Source organism: Diabrotica virgifera, chromosome 3 (assembly GCF_917563875.1).
Source record: "Diabrotica virgifera virgifera chromosome 3, PGI_DIABVI_V3a".
NCBI lineage: Eukaryota > Metazoa > Arthropoda > Insecta > Coleoptera > Chrysomelidae > Diabrotica > Diabrotica virgifera.
This window is the reverse complement of record NC_065445.1, coordinates 188,534,398-188,559,214: the sequence shown is the minus strand read 5'-3', so window position 1 is coordinate 188,559,214 and position 24,817 is coordinate 188,534,398. Positions and strand designations below refer to the sequence as shown.

Below are 24,817 nucleotides of genomic sequence, written 5' to 3'. Positions count from 1 at the left end.
GAACCTAAAATATTTACTATCATTAAATAATATAAAATAAATAAGACAAATGAATTTAAATGTTTAACATTGTTATAAAAACCTGATATCCTCCATAGTCTGGTAACAAACTACAATTCGTTAGTAGAAATCTTCTTCACCACATATACTTGTATCCAATGACGACTCTTAGCATCCAAATGTAACCAAAAACATCCACAAAAAGTAAAACCAGAAACCATATACAAAAATCCAAAAACGAAAACTCCAAGTAAAACGAATCCACAAACTCCAAAAAGAAAAATAAAAATAAAAACCCCTAAAATAAAAACAAAACTCATTAGACACTTATTACAATCAATTTATTTAAACGTTTATTCTCGGTTGCTAAACCCATTGCCTACTCAATTCCCAATTGACAGTTGCATCCATCGAAGTAATATTGTCATCTCGTACGGTGCTATGAATCACTAAATCTGTTCCATATCAATAAATATATTTCAACTAGGTTCTTCTCGTAACCCCCTGGTATAATATAAATATTTCAATAAGTTTGTTACTGATTTTATTTAAACAGGCTTTTACCACTTATAACATAGCCTAGAAGTTAGCTTGCAATGTCATCTACATTGTAGGAGGCTTAGCAACAAATCAAGAATAAACCCCTAGCCAACGGGCTTCAATAAACACTAAATAAAATTAAGACACTGGTTGTCTGTCCCTCAATACATAAAGAATCTAATCATTGCATGAATTACTTACCGCTTAAGCCTATCGGGGTTTTTACTACGGTCAACCACGCTATGCTCTCCTATGGAGCTTCTCTAATCCAAATAATACTCCCTATATAGACCTCATACACAGCGCTAGAAAAATAGAAGACCCACATAAGTACACTGGGTTGATAGACCTTAAGATTGAACCAAAATTAATCGAAAATTATTCATACCTGCCTAGCGTGCGAAGTGACCACGTCTTTGAACAAATAATCCCTTTTCGGCTTGGGCTAAATACTAAAATATCCAATACACACTACATCTATTATCTAGCCCCACTATGTGTAATAGGTAAATTTATCCAGGAAAGCCAGATGCCTCAAAATAATTAGCATACAAATTTTACCTAAATTACACGATCCAAAGACGCGTCCCCATCAAATTCAAAAAAAAAGGACGCTCGCCAGTCAGCTATGAGAAACGCCAACTTCCTTCCGAACACAGAAATTCAAAAACATAGGTAGTCCCGTGAACCATAGAACAAAACTGCCTCGGTTTGACACTAGTCGTGACAGAATTTGAAACGACTTCAAAAGTAAAAGAAGCAGATTCTAACCTCAAATGATTAGTAAATAATATAATGAAAGCATAAACTATTTTACATTAAAAGGTGATAAAAAGTGAATAATAATTTCCTGGTTAAAACCAACAATTGAAATTGAAATTTGAAATTATTGGAGGTTTATTTTAACAAATTTATTGCAAGCAAGGATATTTATCTTTCTTATATTGAAAAGAGGAAAAAGGAAGAATGCAGTCTGGATCGGAAATCTTAAAATTGATCATGTTTAAATATGAAATACTTAAGGCAAGTAGTTTCTATTAACATTATTTATCAATCTGTACTAAATGAAGCGGGCTTGCGGCACAGGTTTGCTGGGTAGATTTTTAAACGTAACAATCCCCCCCTCGCTTCCAAGAAATTTAGCCCCTAAATTTCTTCACACGGACAAACCCTGCGACGACGGAACCATTGTGCTATTGACCAATGATACTAATGGTTAATGCAAGAGTGACAAACTAACCACGACTCAACAAAATGCCCATAAAAAAAATTCATGGTTACGAAATTAGTAACAAGCACGAACACGAATGCTGCTACAAAACCTACACCTAATCTAAAGAGTAATCCATCTTCTTCCACACCACCGTGACAGCACCCAGAAACGAAAACGTTCCTTTCAGATCTGAGGTAGAGGCCCTTTTCGCTGTCGGATGGAATTGGCTGCGCCGTTGAGACTCACACTACCGCCTCTCAGAAACTTTCAAAAGTTCCCTGAAAACAGACACCTCACAGAAGCGTGCCCAAGAATCCTTGGGGAAGAGATGACTCTAAATACAACTAAAAAAAATACAACTTAATACCTAAATCAATCAAAACAAAGTAAAAATAATTAATCCTCTGACTGCGCAACGCTCTAACGTAGAACAATATATCGATCAAAAATATATTCCGCAGTGAAATGTTGAAAATCAAAATCAAGCGTCAATGAAACCTAAGTTCAAAAACAAGGGCGATGTGATGTTTACACCAGGACGCGTGGCCGCATTGGGGGCTTTTACCCCACGAGGGATCAAACTCGGTACCGGGAATTCTTTTAGAACATGTGACCATCTAGAAAGTCCACATGTTCCAGCCCCCACGATACAGGGCAATAATTCACTGTTAAGTGACCACGTATGGTGGCTCAAAACGAACCGAAGTGACATAGTCGGGTACAAACGAATCTGGATCTGGACCAGGCTTAAGATCTTTAACGTGCCAAACCCCTTTACTATTACCTTGACCGTCTTTCAACTCATACGTCCAAGGAGAAATCTTTTTCTTGATGAAAAATGGTCCTACAAATTTAGGTGCTAACTTATACGAGAAGTGTTTAGCCGCATCTGAAAGAACATGGTTTCTCCTCCACACTGGCTGATGAGGAAAATACTCTACATGTCGACAACGCAAATTGTAGCGGTCACAACTCTTCTTGCCAGCAATCTCCAACCGATTTCGCACATCCGTATACATTTTCTTAAAGGCCTCATTCTTAGAGGTCTCTGCTGTCTGAGCACCATCTTCCAAGTCTAGCTTAGTGGCGTAGTCATCTCCAGAAAGCATCATATGACGCCCGAAATTTATGAAGTACGGGGTCAGTCTAGTTGTCTCGTGCACAGAAGTACGAAGCGCGCAGGCAATTTTATGTAGGTTGATATCCCAGGTCTGGTGATTGTCTGAGACATACATCGCTAGCATCGTCTTCATCGTACGATTCATTCTCTCAGTAGGGTTCGCTCTAGGATGGTAAACGGCAGTGAATTTAAGTTTACATTGATATAATTCCGCTAACTTAACAAATTCCTTACAGCGAAATTGTGGACCATTATCCAAAATTATAGTCTTTGGAACTCCAAATAACAGGAAAACCTCCTCCTCAAGCTTCTTAATGACGGTGGCACCAGTAGCTTTTCTAAGAGGGAACAGTAAGGTAAATTTGCTTAAATAATCCGTGACGTTCAATATGAAGTTATGGCCTAGCTTTGAACGTGGCAAAGGCCCTACTAAGTCCAGAGAAATCATCTCCCAAGGACGGTCAACTTTCGGGTGTGATACCATCTTGTCAACAGGTCGATCTTGAGGTACCTTGTGGGCGGCACAGGTGTCGCACCGGCGAACAAATTTGGCTATGTCCCACCTCATTTTAGGCCAATAATAGCGTTCAGCTATCCTAGAATAGGTCTTAAAAACTCCAACATGACCAGAAGTAGGTGGTTCATGAGCCGCAGAGATCACACCCTGTCTATCCTTCTTTGGCACCACTAACTTCCAAAAATCAGAAGGGGCCGACAGTTCTGGATATCGCAATTTTTCGTATTTCCATAATTTGCCGTCAGATTCCCTCCAGTTACTAAATTTAAGGGGACTATCCTGAACCCTTTTCAACATTTTATGGTATCAACGATCCTCGCCCCGTCCTCCAGCATGTATGTCATCATTGATATCCACTAAATCCACAATAGGTACCGATCTGGAAAGCATATCGGGCACAACGTTATCTTTGCCCTTTCGATGAATGATTTTGAAGTTGTATTGCTGAAGACGCACGGCCCAACGCGCCAGACGACCAGTTAAGTCTTTCAAGTTTTGTAACCACAATAAGCTACAGTGGTCCGTGACTACAGTAAACTCCACTCCTTCTAGATAAGGTCGCAACTTTTCAATAGCCCATAGCACTGCCAAACATTCTCTCTCAGTGGTAGAGTAATTACGCTCCTGACGAGTGAGAGACCGACTCAGGTAAGCAACAACACGGTCACCATCATCATACGACTGTGTAAGAACAGCACCAATGCCATAGCCTGATGCATCTGTTTGCACCACGAAAGGTTTCGAATAATCCGGGCATCTCAGAACTGGAGCAGCCACTAAGCATTCTTTAAGTCGCTTAAAAGACTTATTACACTCCTCAGACCAAACAAACTTAGAGTTTTTCTTTAACAACGCAGTAATGGGAGCTATGATCGATGAAAAGTCGGGAACAAATCTTCGATACTAAGAAAAAGTCCCAACCACACTTCGAACTTCTTTTACACTCTTGGGCACCGCAATCTCCACCATAGCTTTGACCTTATCAGGGTCAACATGCAATCCATTCCGATCTATGACATATCCTAGGTACTTTAATTCCGGCCGACAGAATTGGCATTTATCCATAGAGATGGTGACTTTGGCCTCTATGAGGCGACGAAATACCTCGTCTAAAATGGTTAGGTGTTGTTCAAAACTTTGGCTCACGATTATCACGTCATCCAAGTAAACAAACACATGTGGTTCGAGGTCGTGTCCCAACACATTGTCGATCAAACGTTGCCAAGTGGCAGGGGCATTATGTAGACCGAATGGAAGACGCTTAAATTGAAATAAGCCCCGATTAGGCACGGTGAAGGCTGTATATTGCTTGGATGACTCAGCCATTGGGACTTGCCAGTACGCTGACTTTACATCTAGACTGGTCAAATATTTAGCATCTCGCAACTTATCTAAGGTGTCAGCGACTTGAGGCAATGGATAACTATCGCGTACTGTTACCGAATTCAATTTACGATAGTCCACGCAAAATCTAAATTTTCCATCTTTCTTCTTAATTAATAAAATGGGCGATGACCAGGGACTATTACTAGGCTCAACTACATCCATTTTGAGCATCTCATCCAATTCCTGATCAATCTGTGCTTGTACTACTGGGTTGACTCTATAGTACCTCTGCTTTATAGGGGGTCCACTAGCGACGATCACGTGTTCAGTTCTTTCAGTGCAGCCCAGACCGCTACCCATCAAGGCTACATTGCGATCTATGATCGCCTGCAAACGACTCTTTTCAAGAGAGCTAAGTAATGTCCTACTACTCACGTGTTCGACCTCATTACCCACCACTGGTTCCTTTGAAAAGTACCATTCATTTGTACGTAAGTTAGGTACCAAGCCCATATTCCGCCAGAAGTCACAACCAAGAATTAGTAAGTGTGGCAGATCGGGAACAACCAGCACTTCCGTTAGTCGAAACTCGTCCTTCAGTTTTAGTGGTAGGTCTATAACACCAATGCTCTCGCAGCTAACACCATTTGCCACCCTACAAACAGATGCACGACTCCTATCCAATGTTAATCCCAACGATTGAGCAAATGCGTAACCCTTACTTCCTAAAACTGACCTGTTAGCACCCGAATCTAATAATCCTAATATCGGTTTGCCATAAACTTCCACACTGATGTAAGGTCTTGCATCATCTTCGCTAAACGATTCTAAAACATAATCTAATATAATCTTAAACTTATCGGTCGAAGATTCCTTCACACCACACCCATTTCGACCATCTGAACGTGATGTAATTAGTTTTCCGATGGCTTACAATTAGGGCAGGTTCTCATTGTCACACCCTCTTTTTTACAACGGTAACAAAACTTTCTACCAGGTTCGGTACATCCAACAGCACGATGACCTGGCTTGTTGCAACGGTAACAAACAATCTGAGCTTTCGAGGTAGACGGATTTTGTTGCCTCCCCTTCGATGAAGAAGTCGATGCCTGGCAAGTGTCCACACTGCTGCTCGACTGAACTTCGATATAGGCCAGATCTGGCTCCATGACGTTGCCACGACGAGTGGGCTGAACAAAATTCTCTATTGCATCCTTTCTGGCTTCCAATTTCTTCCCAAGTTCACGTAGATGCGCTATCGAGTCTATTTCTACCAGAGCGAGTTGATTTTGATAATACGGTGCTATGTTTCTTAGCAGGATCTTTAGTTTGGTGTCGTCAGATACGGGGCACGTCAGTCGATTAAAATATCCCAACATAACTGCTATAAAGATTCCCATTGATTCATCACTTCCTTGAGTTCGCCTTCTGATCTCATCGAAGAGTTTCTCATCGTAGTTTGGTGACAGATACTCTTCCCTTAGCAATATCAAGAATTCGTCCCAGTTACTGACTTGATCACGATACGCCAAATAAAACTGATATGCTTTCCCTGAAAATAGATCTATACCCGATTCCAGTAAAGTTTCCTTTGATACATGACGCGCAACACGCAATTCTTCAACACGCTCTAAAAAAGCACTAAGGGACATACCTTTACGATCACCAGAAAATTTCAAGTCCCAACGACTAGGTGGAACGGACTTAACGTAAGGAGAAGCAGCCGTCACCTTAGGAGAAGCCGAAGCTGCAACCGGGCTAGAAGCTTGCGTAATCTCAGTAGCAAAGTTTTGTGTCTGATCGGGGCTGAAACAGCTAAGTTGAACAGGGACTGTGGATTTCGCCTGCATATGTTCCGCTTTTTCCGTAAGAGAACCCATAAGAGCGTACGCGGAAGCAACTAATTGAGGTCGATCTTCCTCAATGTCCGGAATATTATCTATGCGGTTTAAGACATGGTTCAACTTTACCATATATTTAATAAAATCATTACTTGTTTTAGTACCTTCAAATGCGTTCACAAAAGTCTCCAATTCAGCCAATTTACCTCTGACTGCCTTTATGTCTTCCTCTGGTGTAAAAGGATAATCCGGGTATTTCACGCTATCGCCACTGCCTTCCAATCGTATCGCGCTAGCAAGGGCATGGCGCATCTGTTCTACTGTACCTACAGCTATTCCACGAATGAGAAGCTCATAGTTGAGCTCGTCTTGACTTAATCGATTGACTTGTAATCTACGCGACATGATGATGACAAAGTTATACTAAATTCAAACACAAGCAAATAAAAGATATAATCCAACCACTATTAGCAAAACAAGACAGACCTTGATTGCGCTTGCCAAACCTCACGAACAATAAAGAAGAATAGGAAAAAGGGACAATATTATAAGTAATATAACTACAAAGTTCTAAGTCTTCGACCGTTCCTGTAAAAAAAAGATAATTAAAAAAAAAAATTCAAAATATCAAAAACAAATGTCTCAAATCAATATCAAAATATTTTGTCAATTCGTCAAATAATCATGGGAGGAACTATAGCAACTAAATGATTTCTAAATTTACCCCACTGGTTATCTAAAACTAAATCGCGATTTTCAGATACCAGCCACTAGAAAGAAAAATCTATATACAGCTATAGCAGTTCCTCAATTCAAAGTCATTAAAATTAAAAACGTGATCAAATTCAACATTTCAGTTCAAATCTGGGTTTGGTGTTTTTCAAGAAGATAAGTCTAGTGTTACAACCATTCAAGAAGAAATATAAGCAAACCATGCCCCATATACGTTGGGCGCCAAAATTATCACCCTTCCACACTATCACAACGAATGTGGATGGAGCGACAAAAGCATTTGCGGCTAGCTTTTAAAGTTAACAGTGGAGACGGAGTGGGTCCGTTAGCTAAAACTATTTAAAAATGATGGATTTTAGGGCGCCAGTCAACTCGTACTACAAATGCTACAAGAGTTCCCCGATTTACCAGTTGACAAATAAATCTCGTTATAGGTTTACTTACATTTATTTATTAAACAGTTGCAACACAAATAAATATGAAAATAAACAAGTCCAGTCATTGGTAGCATAAAGTGGCTAAGGAAATGAATATCAAAATAATTTAAATTTACAGATTAGAAATATTTTAAACATTGGCGATACTAGTGCCTACCCTATAGTTGCCGCATGAGCTCATGAGTGCCACTAATACAAATCTAAAAAGTAATGTACTATAATGACCTCTATAATAAGTTATATGTATATAAAGTTGAATGTATGACTATCCCCAATAAATTTTAATAATAATAATAAAAAAAAGGAACACGTTAATTTGTTAACAAAAAAAGAACCTAAAATATTTACTATCATTAAATAATATAAAATAAATAAGACAAATGAATTTAAATGTTTAACATTGTTATAAAAACCTGATATCCTCCATAGTCTGGTAACAAACTACAATTCGTTAGTAGAAATCTTCTTCACCACATATACTTGTATCCAATGACGACTCTTAGCATCCAAATGTAACCAAAAACATCCACAAAAAGTAAAACCAGAAACCATATACAAAAATCCAAAAACGAAAACTCCAAGTAAAACGAATCCACAAACTCCAAAAAGAAAAATAAAAATGAAAACCCCTAAAATAAAAATAATAAAGAATAAACCCCTAGCCAACGGGCTTCAATAAACACTAAATAAAATTAAGACACTGGTTGTCTGTCCCTCAATACATAAAGAATCTAATCATTCCATGAATTACTTACCGCTTAAGCCTATCGGGGTTTTTACTACGGTCAACCACGCTATGCTCTCCTATGGAGCTTCTCTAATCCAAATAATACTCCCTATATAGACCTCATACACAGCGCTAGAAAAATAGAAGACCCACATAAGTACACTGGGTTGATAGACCTTAAGATTGAACCAAAATTAATCGAAAATTATTCATACCTGCCTAGCGTGCGAAGTGACCACGTCTTTGAACAAATAATCCCTTTTCGGCTTGGGCTAAATACTAAAATATCCAATACACACTACATCTATTATCTAGCCCCACTATGTGTAATAGGTAAATTTATCCAGGAAAGCCAGATGCCTCAAAATAATTAGCATACAAATTTTACCTAAATTACACGATCCAAAGACGCGTCCCCATCAAATTCAAAAAAAAAAAGGACGCTCGCCAGTCAGCTATGAGAAACGCCAACTTCCTTCCGAACACAGAAATTCAAAAACATAGGTAGTCCCGTGAACCATAGAACAAAACTGCCTCGGTTTGACACTAGTCGTGACAGAATTTGAAACGATTTCAAAAGTAAAAGAAGCAGATTCTAACCTCAAATGATTAGTAAATAATATAATGAAAGCATAAACTATTTTACATTAAAAGGTGATAAAAAGTGTATAATAATTTCCTGGTTAAAACCAACAATTGAAATTGAAATTTGAAATTATTGGAGGTTTATTTTAACAAATTTATTGCAAGCAAGGATATTTATCTTTCTTATATTGAAAAGAGGAAAAAGGAAGAATGCAGTCTGGATCGGAAATCTTAAAATTGATCATGTTTAAATATGAAATACTTAAGGCAAGTAGTTTCTATTAACATTATTTATCAATCTGTACTAAATGAAGCGGGCTTGCGGCACAGGTTTGCTGGGTAGATTTTTAAACGTAACAACTGCGCTGATAAGCGGGTTCGAACCCCAATGGAAACTTTTATTTTTTTTTATACATTTTATGATTGTAAGTTTATTTATTATATATTTTTTTTTTCAGAAAATACGTATTTAGTTAAAAAATTTTCCTACATTCAGAAATCATTTGTGGCATTTTTCAATGTGTTTGTTTGTGTGTGTTTTATTCTTTTATTATTTTAATTTTTGGCACTGTTTTAATAAAAAAATTTGAGAAGTAGTAAGTATTAAAATTAGTTTAATATTTAAATAAAATATAAATAAACTGTTTAAAGTATATTAATTTCGTTGAAATCATATAATAGAAGAAGTATAACTTCTTACGTGCGTACAAAGTACACTCACATTCTTTTTTTCTTGATATGTATGAGTTATCGATCGCTAATCATCCGCCCTAAAATTTCATGGGCTTATGAAATTGCTTTATTAATTTCGAAAAAGCTTTTTACAAGGTCAAATGAAAACTGAAAACCATTGACAGCCGTAATATCAAAGTAATTTCAAAACCCTACTGTAACCAGAAAGTCAAAATAAGAATTGATGACCAAACGTTGGAAGAAATAGAAATTCTTGGAGGTTTAAGACAGGGCTGTATATTGTCACCACTTCTGTTTAATATAATATATTATAAAGCGAAGCCGTCTTCCCAGATGCTTTAGGAGAGTGTAAGAATGGGATGATCATAAATGAGGGGTGTAAAATCAAAGTCGGCAATCTCCCATTTCCATAATTTTGGGAAACCGCGATAAATAACTTTATAAAATTTGGTTTGTGATCGGATGTCCAGAAAGAGGGGCTTAAGAAATTATTTCTTTTCCTTTTTTTTTTAATATTTTAGTTTGGAGATTGCCGTTTTTGTTTGCAATGCTTGGAGATTGACGAGTGTATAAGGATATTGCCAGTTTTGAAACTAATAAAACATGATTGTGCCGGCTACTTAGTGAAGAAAAATATATTTTGATATTGAACAATAATATAATATTATGTAAATGCAATTTATACATATGTATATCACTTAAAATAAAATATCCGGAAGTTCGGGTATATATTCACAGGTTTCGACGGAGTTCACGACATTCACAGTTGATCACATGCGAGCGCTACGTGGTTCTTATTGGCCGCAGCGGAGATTGCCGTGTTTGGTACGCACTCAGCTATGGAGATTGCCGCTTTTGATCCCAATATGAATTTTTCACTGCGATTTGTCTACCGCTTTTGGTTCTTACAAATAGTGTTATCTAACAGATAATAAAAACGCTGGACGGAAGGGCCGCCCGAGAACTTTATCGTACTACCGATCTATTATCGTTATCGTACTAGATACTGGCATTCTATAAAAATATCAAAGTTACTCGTTATTTTAATATTTTAGAAACACCTTGTATACTTGAAAATATTTTATGGTTCTACGCATCATTAATTCCTGCATTTGAGAAAATGTTCGGGGACACACTATAGATTATTGCATAAATCAATAGAATATTAGTCATACTTTCATTTCAAATTAGTTCATTTTTCTGAGAAATTAATAGTTTACAATATTTGCATTTTACTGCATGGATTTTAATGAAATTTTGGGAGTAGCCCAAAGCCCAATCTCCTAATTCAAAGTCTATCCTATATACTATATACTATGGCGCTTTTATCATGGAGGCGGTTCCCACCACTTCTCGGGGATAGAACATTTTTATTTTCGAACTGCATGGAGCAAAAGGAAGAATTTTAAGAAAATTTAAAAATGCGCTCTTTAATTTGATTTTTTTCACCCGTCCAACTTTTTGAAAGTAGAAATAACACTATATTAAGAGGTATTGCAAAAGAAAAACAATGCATTTAAATTCTGGTGGATGATGGGTTAAATGTATGTACTTCTCATTTTTCCTTAAAATACATTTAGTCATATATTCTTTTGCACCATATCTCGCTTAGTTTGAATGTAACCGACATTTTAACGGTGCTCGTTTTAAATGCCTTTTCAAACATTACAAAAGCATGAGTACTTTGAGCATGCACCACAAAACAAACTCTTTTTACCTACCATATCTCTTTTTGTATTATAAATTGAAAATTTACGAAGGAACGAATCTCTTTGTTATTTATAATCTAAAAAAATTTTATATAGTGTTTTTAGTTTGATTCATAGTTTTTAAGGTATTCACAAAAAATCGTCCGAAAACGTGTCATTTTTAAATGAAAATGGCCAATTTTCAACTACGCATAACTCAAAAAGTATTGAGTTCTCAAAAAACAGTATACATCAGTTTTTGCTTAAAAATAGGTTTTCTAGCCACTTCCATGCTTATTTTGACCAACAAATTTTCCACCCCCTTGAAGGGGTGGGAATTGCCCCAAGATAAAAGCGCCATATTATATAGGGTATATTTTGTTTCTTGAGCTATTCCCTACTTACTGTGAAAATATCAAGTACATCGATGTAGTAGGATGGAATTCGGAGCCAAATACCCTCATTGACTGCCCTATAATAATGCTCTGCTATGATCGCGTGAGAGGGGACACACACACAAGATTCTAGCAAAATTTCTATTTTCTGTAACTTTTCGAGTTTTTGAGTTACAACAACAAGTTTTATGTCATTGGAAAGGTAATTTTACATTCTTTCAAAATTTGTAAAATATACAGGGCGTATCTAAAAAATTAATATTTTTTTTTCATTTCCGGTTCAACCGGAAGCCATATTGTGGGTAAAATTTATTGTGCTAATAGATAATAAAGTACTCTATATGTCTGCCAAATTTCAAATTTTAGTTTCTATTACAGAGGAAGTTACGGGCACTCGAATATTTTTTTATAAAAAATTCATAACTCCCCTCCTATGAGAAGTTAAGAAATCTGACTAATGTTATTCAATTTACCGATAGGATGTCAAAAATATCTCAAAAAATAAACAAATTCCTTGGAGCCATTTTTGAGAAAATCTAGTTCAAAGTTATGTCAAATTTTGACCCCTTTATAGGCAACCCATAACTTTTTCTGAAAAACGATAATATTCTTGTTATAGCCCCATCTTTAGGCTATATAAATGTTTTTTCAAATTAAATTTATCTTAAACAAGTTTTTAGATTGGTAGGGAAATGTATCGGGTGGGCGGTCGGCCATGCTGGCCGCCATTTTGGATTTGGAAATGTCAAATTCCGTATTTCTATTCACCTATCGATAAGCTAACTTTAAGTTAAATTTCATTCATTTCGGTCAAAATTTGCAAAAATGGGCCCCAAATAACCCCCCTATTTCGGCCCCCCTTTGAGAGGTTTATTCAAAAGCTTAGTTTCTCGACAAAATTCTCTTAAACTTATACCGAATTTCATCGAAATCAGTCCAGTAGTTTTTGCTGGGCGGTGGCGACATACATACGTACGTACGTACGTATGTACGTACATACTTCCGACATGTTTTTTTTATTTGCTTTTTAGACTCAGGGGGACTCAAAACGTCGAAAAAAAGTGAAATCTGAAAAAATTTTTTTGTACGATCCTATAACTTTATCTCATACTACATATGTAGTATGTACTCATACTACGTATGTAGTACGATAAAGTAAAAAACAACAGATGGCGTCCCTCACTCAAAACAAGAAAAAGTGGAGATTGCCGCCTTTATGGTGAAATCGCTAATAATTTAAGAGGTGCCGATGACCCTGTCACATTTACTTCAACTCTACAAAGTCTGACAAACATACTGGAATGGCTAAACGAAATGTGTACATATAAATATGGTATTAAAATCAATTTAAAGAAAACAAAATTCATGGTCATTATAAAACATACAAAAGACAACGAGACGGATCATATTAATAATATCCAGATAGAAAAAGTCGACAAATCCAAATAACTAGGAACATTGGTTCGCAAACGCAAAAAAACACAAGCCGTACTGAAATAGCAAGGACAAACTTTGTGAAAATGAAACATCTATTATGTAGTACAGACCTAAAAATGGATCTAAGGTAGGGTTACCAAATCATAAACTTCAAAAAACGGGACACATTCAAGGAGCAGTAGCACACCTAGGATTTTTCTCTGAGGGGAGGGGGGTTGGCTTGGGCACCGATTTTTTTTTGTATTGTTTGTGAAAGACAAGTTACATTTTCCTACTATTTTTTATATTTCCTGAGGAAAAGGGGTTTAACCCCCAAACCCCTCCACCCGTGGGTGCGCCACTGCCAAGGAGGGTTTAGGGCTATACCCAAACAGGTGGGGGCGATTGAAACATGGTGTTTTAGCTAATTTGTACGATCAAGACATTGCGAAACAGAGAGAATACTAAAAACTCAGCCAGAATGACATGGATCAACAACCCGTCAGAACAAAACAGGAAAGAATACAAAATAGCGAGAAACAAAGCCAACTTAACAAATAAAAAGAAGAAAAATGACCGGTTTTGCTGGAGGATATTGAAAAAGGCCGAAAAAACCATAAAATAAAACAATTTTACAAAAAAGTCAGAGCAACAAAAAATTAAAACAAGAGGGATAAAAAACCAAAAAGGAGACATTGTATTTAAAGACAAACAGATTAGCAGAATATGGGAAGATTAGATATTACGAAAAAATGCTATTGACTATGAAGGAAACACACTGTGATGAAGAAGTAAGGCCGTACAAGATAACGACGAAGTAGAAATTTTTACGGAGGAAGTACAGAAACATATATTATATTAAAAACCTAGGAAACGGAAAAGCAGCAGGAGAAGATGAAATAGCAGTGGAATTAATAAAATACGGAGGAAGAGAATTACATAAAAAAATAAATCAGCTAATACAACAAATATATGGACAAAACAGACTACCAGATGATTGGAACACATGCACCTATTATAGTACCTATATATAAAAAAGGAGATCGGAGGAAGTTTATTAAACACCACCTATAACATTCTAATTAGCAAACATACTAAACATGAGACTTAAATCATGCGCTGAATGAATATTAGGAGAATATCAGAACGGGTTCAGATCTGGGAGGTCGACGATTAATTCCATACATGAAGTGGAGCAAATAATTCAAAAATCGAGAGAATACAACAGAGAAATACAGCTAATTTCATATATTTCAAAAGCGGTTTTGATACAATCAATCGGACGAAAATGATGGAGGAGTTAAAGAATGTTGGAATCCCAGAAAAATTAAGACACACTCTAACAGTGAGACTGTTAAACGCTAAAGAACACCAGAGCAAGCATCAGTTTTGACGGAACAACTTCTAAGGAGATCAATGTAAATAAAGGCGTGAAACTAGGTGACTCTATGTTCCCGAGAGTATTTTTTAATCTGGTATTGAAAGTAATTTATATGGAGGACCAACTTTGCAAACAAAAACAATATTACAGATCAACTTCAACTAGTAGCATATGCAGATGATCTAGTCATCATAGCGAAGACGAAGATGACACTTATAAAAGCAGTTGGAACATTAAATAAGGAAGCGAAGAGAATAGGAGTAGAGATAAACCAGCACAAAACAAAATACATGACGATAGGAAAAGATGACACCACATCTCAGAAATATCTAATAACACAGAACCATAAATTTGAAACTGTATCCACCTTTAGCTACTTGGGTGTAACAATAGGGCAAACCGGAAAATAGAGAACAGAGGAAAGAATTTTGAAAGGCGGAAAAACATATGGAATGAACAGAAATCTGCTGAGGAAGATAGCCTTCTGAAATTTGAAAGAAAAATAATGAGAACAATACTGGGCCACAATGTAACAAGAGAGGGAGAAATAAGAATGAAAACAAATGCCGAAATGGAAGAAGAATTAAAGAGAGAAAGTATAGTCAGATGCATAAAATCAACCCAACGCAAATACGGGACATTTAGGCGTCCCGAGAGACTTTTTCGGGACCCCGGGACAAATCGTTAAAAAACGGGACAATCCCGTTTTTGCGGGACGTTTGGTCACCCTAATCTAAGGATAAGGTTTTTGCGCTACTACGTTTTTACAACTTTGCTTTATGGATTTGAGGCCTGGACCATAAAGCAATTAGAACGTTAACGCGTTAGTGTTATCGGAGAATGCTACGAATATCATGGGTAGACAAAATTAATAATATTGAAGCCCTTGATAGGGTTAATAAGAGGGAAGAAATTATACAGACAATTAACAGGCGAAAGCTTGAATATTTCGGTCATAGAAGTAGTAGGAGTTCGTTATAGCGTTTGATTATAGAGGGAAAAATAAAAGATAAAAGAGATGTAGGAAGAAGACAAACTTCCTGGTCGGATGTCAATGGTTTAGTTTGGGATGTCGGATGAAAATGATTTAGTCTGAGCTCTAACCAACTATTTAGAGCTGCTGTAAGTACAATAAGAATTGCCATGTTGATATCCAACCTTCGATAGGAGATGGAACCTTATGAAGAAGAATGGGATTTTTTTAACTGGCAACGGAACACCCACATCTCCCCATGAATCCATGTTGGGTAGACGATATTAACGGTTGGGTGCTAAACACTATTAAAGAGTGGAAATAAGGTATTAACAGCAGCATAAATAAATTTGAACCATAGAAAGAACCATAAATTTGAAACTGTATCCACCTTTAGCTACTTGGGTGTAACAATAGGGCAAACCGGAAAATAGAGAACAGAGGAAAGAATTCTGAAAGGCGGAAAAACATATGGAATGAACAGAAATCTGCTGAGGAAGATAGCCTTCTGAAATTTGAAAGAAAAATAATGAGAACAATACTGGGCCACAATGTAACAAGAGAGGGAGAAATAAGAATGAAAACAAATGCCGAAATGGAAGAAGAATTAAAGAGAGAAAGTATAGTCAGATGCATAAAATCAACCCAACGCAAATACGGGACATTTAGGCGTCCCGAGAGACTTTTTCGGGACCCCGGGACAAATCGTTAAAAAACGGGACAATCCCGTTTTTACGGGACGTTTGGTCACCCTAATCTAAGGATAAGGTTGTTGCGCTACTACGTTTTTACAACTTTGCTTTATGGATTTGAGGCCTGGACCATAAAGCAATTAGAACGTTAACGCGTTAGTGTTATCGGAGAATGCTACGAATATCATGGGTAGACAAAATTAATAATATTGAAGCCGTTGATAGGGTTAATAAGAGGGAAGAAATTATACAGACAATTAACAGGCGAAAGCTTGAATATTTCGGTCATAGAAGTAGTAGGAGTTCGTTATAGCGTTTGATTATAGAGGGAAAAATAAAATATAAAAGAGATGTAGGAAGAAGACAAACCTCCTGGTCGGATGTCAATGGTTTAGTTTGGGATGTCGGATGAAAATGATTTAGTCTGAGCTCTAACCAACTATTTAGAGCTGCTGTAAGTACAATAAGATTTGCCATGTTGATATCCAACCTTCGATAGGAGATGGAACCTTATGAAGAAGAATGGGATTTTTTTAACTGGCAACGGAACACCCACATCTCCCCATGAATCCATGTTGGGTAGACGATATTAACGGTTGGGTGCTAAACACTATTAAAGAGTGGAAATAAGGTATTAACAGAATTGAATTGAAAACAGAACAATGATGAAAATAGCTCGAGATAAATTTCCAACATGACGATATCTACGGTTGACGTAATATCGATTTATAATATCTACTTTTTTCGGTGGGCCGACACCGAAAAAAGTAGAACGACAATAAAGAAGGAAGGAGAAGTTTTTTTATATTCTTGTAGGTATGACAACTAAAAGTTGTTTAAAAACATTAGACAAAATAAGTTCTCAATCCAGTAGCACAGAAAACGACAAGAAATATCGTCCTCACGCCACTAGACTGACAACAGGTGGAACTTTCTCTGGTTACAACCTCCTTTGATACAACCTCCTACAACCTTTGATTTTCAAAAATTATAAACCATACGGGTGCCGAGACGAACATTAAGATGAAGAAATTTTAAATAACTCACGTACCGTCTGCTCAACGTGGTAAAGTTCCAACGAGAAAGCTTCCTAAGTACTTCACAAAAGAGTAAATGAATTAAAAATGTATAAACATTTTCAATTTCTTTGCAAGCCGAAAATGCAGCAGCATTATACTCTAGCTAAATCGGAGAGTGCAGGAAGAGTCCATACCGGTTTCGGGGATTTTTTCCCCTTATCAGTAGTCCCATATCCTCTTCTCTCCAATCCAGCCAGGTACCTCGCTTTGTGCCTTTCCGGATTGCAAAGAAAGAAATGCCACGGATATCGTAGAGACATCTACCAAGAAACAAAATAAGTTCTCAATCCACTAGAACATAAAACGACAATAAAATATCGTTCTCATACCACTAGACTGACAGCAGGTGGAAGTTCTCTGGTTACTACTCCCGTGACTTTCAAAAATTATAAGCCATACGGGTGCCGAGACGAACATTAATATGAGGGAATTTTAAATAATTCACGTCCCATCTTTACCACGCTGAGCAGATTACATTTTTGAAGTTATACTTCTTTAGGCACGAGGGTGAATTTTTACATTCCCTGGCGCATGCGCACACCGACAGTATGGTATTAGTTGCTACATCTTTTAAGTTATGTAGCGCAAGTAAGGTGTGCGTGAAAAGAATATATTATTAAAGTTCCAACGAGAAAGCTTCCTAAGTACTCCACAAAAGAGTAAATGAATAAAAAAGAATGTGTGTGTACTTTGTTCGCACGTAAGAAGTTATACTTCTATTATAATATAATCTAACTTCATATTTTGATTTCAACGAAATCAATATACCTATCTACTTTAAACAGTTTTTTTGTATTGTATTTAAATATTAAACTAACTTTAGAAGAAAGAATACCAAAAAAATACCTTACCAAAAATTTAATAATAAAAAAAAGATATGACTTTGTCCGGATTTGAACAGGGGATCCCTCGATACCTAGGCGAATTATCTACCGATCAGCTACCACCGCTTTTGTATTCAGTCGATCATTTCTCGGACATAATTACAATCACGGTGACAGATATATTAATTGAAAATAAACATTTTCAATAATACTTATTAGGAGGAAGACAAATCCACAGACATAAAAATTATAATAAATATATTTACTAAAAACACTAATAATATTTTCTTTTCACGCACACCTTACTTGCGCTACATAACTTAAAAGATGTAGCGACTAATACCATACTGTCGGTGTGCGCATGCGCCAGGGAATGTAAAAATTCACCCTCGTGCCTAAAGAAGTTTTTATTTTTTTTATTTAGCGTATGGACTTTCTCAGTACGATAAATACACAAATATAATTTCCTTGCTTTTCTTTATCGTACTGGTTGCCAGGAGAGCTTAGCAGCTAGTTTGGCGTCCAAAAATTGATAGACCATTTAGCGTTACCCAGGGTGCACCACGTGGAGGCGATCTATCACTACACCCCGCCTAAAGAAGTATAACTTCAAAAATGTAATCTGCTCAGCGTGGTAAAGATGGGACGTGAATTATTTCCCTCATCTTAATGTTCGTCTCGGCACTCGTATGGCTTATAATTTTTAAAAGTCATGGGAGTAGTAACCAGAGAACACCTGTTGTCAGTCTAGTGGTATGAGAACGATATTTATTGTCGTTTTATGTTCTACTGGATTGAGAACTTATTTTGTTTCTTGGTAGATGTCTCTACGATATCCGTGGCATTTCTTTCTTTGCAATCCGGAAAGGCACAAAGCGAGGTACCTGGCTGGATTGGAGAGAAGAGGATATGGGACTACTGATGAGGGGAAAAAATCTCCGAAACCGGTATTGACTCTTCCTACACTCTCCGATTTAGCTAGAGTATAATGCTGCTGCACTTTCGGGTTGCAAAGAATTTACATTTTTTACAGAAAACATTTTTAATTCATTTACTCTTTTGTGGAGTAGTTAGGAAGCTTTGTCGTTAAAACTTTACCACGCTGAGCAGATGAGACGTGAATTATTTAAAATTCCCTCATCTTAACGTTGGTCTCGACACTCGTATGGCTTATAATTTTTGAAAGTCACGGGGGTAGTAACCAGAGAACTTCCACCTGTTGTCAGTCTGGTAGTATGAGAACGATACTTATTGTCGTTTTCTGTGCTACTGGATTGAGAACTTATTTTGTTTCTTGGTAGATGTCTCTACGATATGCGTGGCATTTCTTTCTTTGCAATCCGGAAAGGCACAACGCGAGGTACCTGGCTGGATTGGAGAGAAGAGGATAAGGGACTACTGATGAGGGGAAAAATCCCCGAAACCGGTATGGACTCTTCCTGCACTCTCCGATTTAGCTAGAGTATAATGCTGCTGCACTTTCGGCTTGCAAAGAAATGGAAAATGTTTATACATTTTTTATAAACATTAGACTTCTCAACACTGACTACATTATAGTAATATTTACAATTTTTTCTTTGGTCACTACATGTTTCACTCAAAAAAAATTATCTTAGAAGCAATCTCTCAAGATCCCAATTATTCTTTCAACAAAATACCCAGAAATGCATGCGAAGCATGCCTCTTTAAAAAAAACGGAAATTTACTAAAAATAGAAACAAAAACATTATACAATCACTCAAGATATGAATTTAATCACATTGTCCTGATTACTTTATTGTAAACAAAACAAAGAAAAACTATATTGATATCAAGGATTGATTAGAGGGTATACAGTTGAGTCCATGGTTTTTTACCCGTGCGTCATTAATACCTAGCGAGATAAACACAGCAAACCAACATTAAACATATGGTCTTATCAAAGCAGTCCAAAGTCCGTATAATCGAACGACTGCAAAAATTAAAACTGGATCAAGGATGTCTGAGGGATTTAAGGCCACGAATAGAGTAAAGCACGATTGGTGTATTTCGCCTACCCTTTTCAAAGTTAATCTGGATCAAGCACTTAAACTGTGGAAAAGAAAATGTAATGACATGGGAATCCCTCTCAATGACGAGACAATACTATACACTTTATGTCTCGCTGATGACCAAATTCTGATGTATTGGAGGGACAAAGCAGTCCATTACATTAGACGATGAGGTAGAAATTAAACATTGTCATGAATACAAGTACCTGGGCATGAAGATAGATCAAGATGGAACACTCGATGCTGCAATAAAATACAGAAACATACAGGGTATAAAAGCCATATTATTGATGAACGGCATTCTGTGGGACCAAACAATATCTAAAGGGAACAAGCAGCTCATATCCAATACCATACTTAAAAGTATAATCATATATGGTAGTGAAGTTTGGCCACTGAAAGAAAGAACTGAGAAAATGTTACTAGTAACAGAAATTGACTTCTGGAGAAGATCAGCAGGCAAATCAAGAAGAGATCGGACACCAAATTAGAGAATACGAGAAACGATGGGAGTAGTCTATTGTTTATGTTCAAAATAAGAGATCTAAAAAGAACTACAACGTTAACGGGATTTTATTGTCTCATATGGTCAATGGATCCCTAAATTTGAAAAAACCGCAGAGTGCTACCATTTAAATGGGTGCGTTTTTGAGAAAGGGGTGAACTAGTCCCTAGGTACAGGGAGAAGTAGAGTGAGTTCTATGCACTTTTGGTACAAACACCTCTACAGGAAAATTGTTCCAGGTTAAATTTACTATCGAAACATTACCTTTTAAAGTCAAAAATATTTTTTTTACAAAAATATATTAAAAAGAAAAGCAAGAAAAAAACACGAAAGAAAGCAATTTTGTTTTTTGCCACATAACTTTTTTCCACAGGGACATAGGTATAGGGATTGCTTTAGCGAAAAATAACTTCCATCCTTCCTCTTTAAAATGAAGTTTGGTAAAAGTCTAGCATTTACAGTTTACGAAATAGGATTTTTCAAAGTTTGCCGCTCACAGCATTTTTGGGCCATTTTCCCTATTATTTCGCAAACATTGTTCTGTAACTTATTTCCACGCATTTATAGGTATATGCAATGGTACATTTTGTAGAAAGAGAAGTCAATTACCTGTAAAATCGTCTATTGTATAAGATTATGCGGCTCTTTTTAAGCAAGATATGCTATTTCAAGGTTTTTTACTTTTAATGATTTTTGATATTTTAATGATTATTTTTTTAATTTCTCATTATGACTTTTTTTCTTGTACATTTAGGTATATACATTGTGCAATAAAAAAAGCTTATTTGCTTTACTTTAAAATGGTGTATTGCAAAAAATTCTTGGACTGTTTTTAAACAAGATATCCGTAGGATATCCAAGAGTATCCTTAATTTGAGAAGAATTGTTTTTATTTTTTTTTTAATTAGAAGAATATAATTGCATACTGTAACATAATTTTTAATTCCAAATCACTTTTCTTAATACATAACACTTTTCCATATTGTGAAATAGGTGAATTTGTGAAAAGGTACTGTACTCTTGAGCGAAATTCATATTTTGTGACACCTCGTACACTATTGACAAAATTTTATGTCTGATGATTGCATCTGAGGTTTTAGTCTGAGGTTATAACGAATATTTTTTTTTATAAAGTTAGTAATAAAAAGGTTTTCCATAATATGGTTCCAACTTAGTGGAACCTATTGCATGTGTATAATATGTCACATTTTGAAAAAGCCTATCTTGTCTAAAAATAGTCCTAGAATTTTTTCCAATACACCATTTTAAAGTAAAGAAAATAAGCTTTATTTTTTATTGTACAATGAATGTACCTAAATTTACAATAAAAAAGGTATAATGAGAAATTTAAAAATAATCGTAAAATATATCAAAAATCATTAAAAGTATAAAATTTGAACAACCATATCTTGCTTAAAAATAGTTATCCAGCCTTCTACAATATACCATTTTAAAGGTAATTGACTTTTCTTAATACTAATTGTAACATTACATATACCTAAATCTACGTCGCAAAAAGTTACAGAACAATGTTTGAGAAGTAACAAGGAAAATGGCCCAAAAATGCTATGAGCGGCGAACTTTGAAAAATCCTATTTCGGAAACTGTAAATCCTAGAGACTTTTACCAAACTTCATTTTAAAGAGGAAGGATGGAAGTTATTTTTAGCTGAAGCAATCCCTATACCTATATCCCCGTGGAAAAAAGTTATGGGGCAAAAAACAAAATTGCTTTCTTTCGTGTTTTTTTCTTGCTATTCTTTTAAATATATTTTTGTAAAAAGAAAATATTTTTGACTTTGGAATGTGATATTTCGATAGAAAATTTAACCTGGAACACTTTTCTTGTAGATGTGTTTTTACAAAAAGTGCATAGAATTCACCCTAATTCGCCCTGTACCTAGGGACTAATTCACCCCTTTCTCAAAAACGCACCCCTTTAGCACTCCGCGGGTTTTTCATACTTAGATGTCCATTGACTATATGAAACAATAAAACCCCGTTAACGTTGTAGTTCCTTTCTAAAATACATAATCAATAGCCTAGAGTCACACATACAATAATTGATGACATATAACAAAACAACTCATATGGTACGGCGATGTACAGAGAATGCCAGATGATAGAATCCCTAAACACATTTTGGCGTGGACACCACAAGGGAGAAGGAAAAGAGGAAGGCCGAGAAGGAGCTGGAGGGAGGATATTGAAAAAGAACTAGAGGAAAGAGAAATTGTCTTCCGCTCATGAAACTAAAGACAAATCAGCTACCGCCTGTTATTAAGTAAAGTAAATACGATGTTATTTTATGAACGCTTCAGCTAGACTCAGTACATCGAAATTAGATAAGTACAAAAGGACGCTTGGAGACGTTTTCAGATTTTAAGTATAATTTGTGACGTTTCTGGTTCATTTACTTGTGGCTATCTGTTTGTTGGATTTTTTGCTGCTTTTTCGGCGTCAAATGAGCCGAGCCTCGAGCCAAGCCGAGCTAAGCTCGAGCTTGTGACCATTCCTAGAGTCATTTAGTTCAGAGAAATAAGGAAAAAAATATCATGTTGGTGACACAACCCCCTCCAGGCCGAAACCAAATTTTTTGAGTAGTGTGGACATCTATAATAATATCCTATATGTTTCCTGCAGCCGATTTTGATGATATACATAGTTATAAACAAATGAAGATCAAAAAACGCTAAATTTTCGCTTTTTTCGTCTATTGCCAAAAGACTAACCATTTTAAACAAATTTGGAAGTAAGAAACTCATAAATCATATAAAAAACTTTAATATCGCGTCCGCTGAATATGTCTATCCTTATTGGTTGCTTAGAAAATTGCAAAATAATTCATAAATTTTGAGTTTTTATAAATATTCATAACTTATGTAAAAATTAAATTAGAACCTTCTTATTACACGGAATGCTGGGACTTCTGGTGGTGCTTAAATCATACACTAAATTTCATAACAATTGGTCGAATAGTTTAAAAGTGATTTAATTTGTTTATCCCAAATTTATTTTTTTTGCAACACTATAAGTCAGAACATGATGAAGTTACAGTAACACTTTGGATAGTTTATGAAAGAAGAAGATTTATACTAATAACTTAATAAAAAAAATTACAGAAAATAATTCTAAGTATCGCAAAATTATTTTGCAAGAACATGCCGATTTTTTGCTTATAAACAATTAGAATAACTTTTTAATTATTACCCGTAGAAAAATTATTTTTTCATATTTAGAAAGACTGAATTTTTATACAAATTTAAAAAAGAAAAAATTATTCTAGGACAATTAGGGACGAAGTTGCCCCCCCCCCTTTTTTAATTCACAGCAGCTTTCTTTATAACAATTACAAAATCAAATCAGTCACATTTGAAAGAACATACTTCAGAGTTTTAATGTACCAAATATAAAAAATATATGCTTTCAAACAAATCGTCCACAAAGCTTCAAAATGTGACCCTTAAAATCGGCCGGCCTTGAAACTTGGGAGATCGATGAGAAGTAGGAAGGAACTGTTAGCTGTATCTCTTGTTCTCGCCTATGGATTTCGACGTTTCTTTTTTTAATTTGTTTGTACTTTTGCGTACAGTACGAGTATGCATTATTTAAATAAATTAATTGTTATATACACCATCAAATTTGTTTAAACAATTTTTTTTCAATTTTTTTAAATAATATTTGAAGTAATTTTAATTACAAAACATAAATATTTATGAATAATATAATAATACATAGTTTTTTATTAAACTTAGTAATAATTTAAAGTATGAAAAACAAATTATCCCATTCAATTGTTTCTTAAAATAGTATTGGTCTATGGAAATCAGAAAATCTCAAATAAACTAAGTTTTATTTTTTTGGTAAACATGCTATTAGATGAATGAAAAACTGAAGTTACAGAACCACCAAACAAGAGATAAACGTAATTGATTGGGGTTGGAAATTAAGCTAAGAACCAGAGTACTTGTTAGTAGAGAGATATAAATAGTTTATAGTTTATATAACCAAAACCTCAATCTTTCTCTATTATCTATTTTGGAGTTTCTTTTTTTAATCTGTATGTACTCTTTGCGTACGTTACGGATATGTTTTTTGTTAATA

General features: G+C 35.7%; 1 protein-coding gene across 1 annotated transcript; it reads right to left on the bottom strand.

Annotated features, from left to right (window-relative positions):
* Positions 1–5,630: 5,630 nt before the first annotated feature.
* Positions 5,631–9,375, bottom strand: LOC126882660 (uncharacterized). The gene is made up of 2 exons (XM_050647633.1): positions 8,669–9,375; positions 5,631–8,585 (listed from the first exon to the last, which is right to left on the bottom strand). The coding sequence occupies exon 2, from the start codon at positions 6,960–6,962 to the stop codon at positions 5,631–5,633; it is 1,332 nt and encodes a 443-aa protein (XP_050503590.1). The 5' UTR covers positions 6,963–8,585; positions 8,669–9,375.
* Between the last annotated feature and the right edge of the window lie 15,442 nt (positions 9,376–24,817).

Excerpts from the sequence above, each read along its gene's own strand:
- LOC126882660 (XM_050647633.1), bottom strand. The coding sequence starts at position 6,962 with ATGTCGCGTAGATTACAAGTCAATCGATTAAGTCAAGACGAGCTCAAC.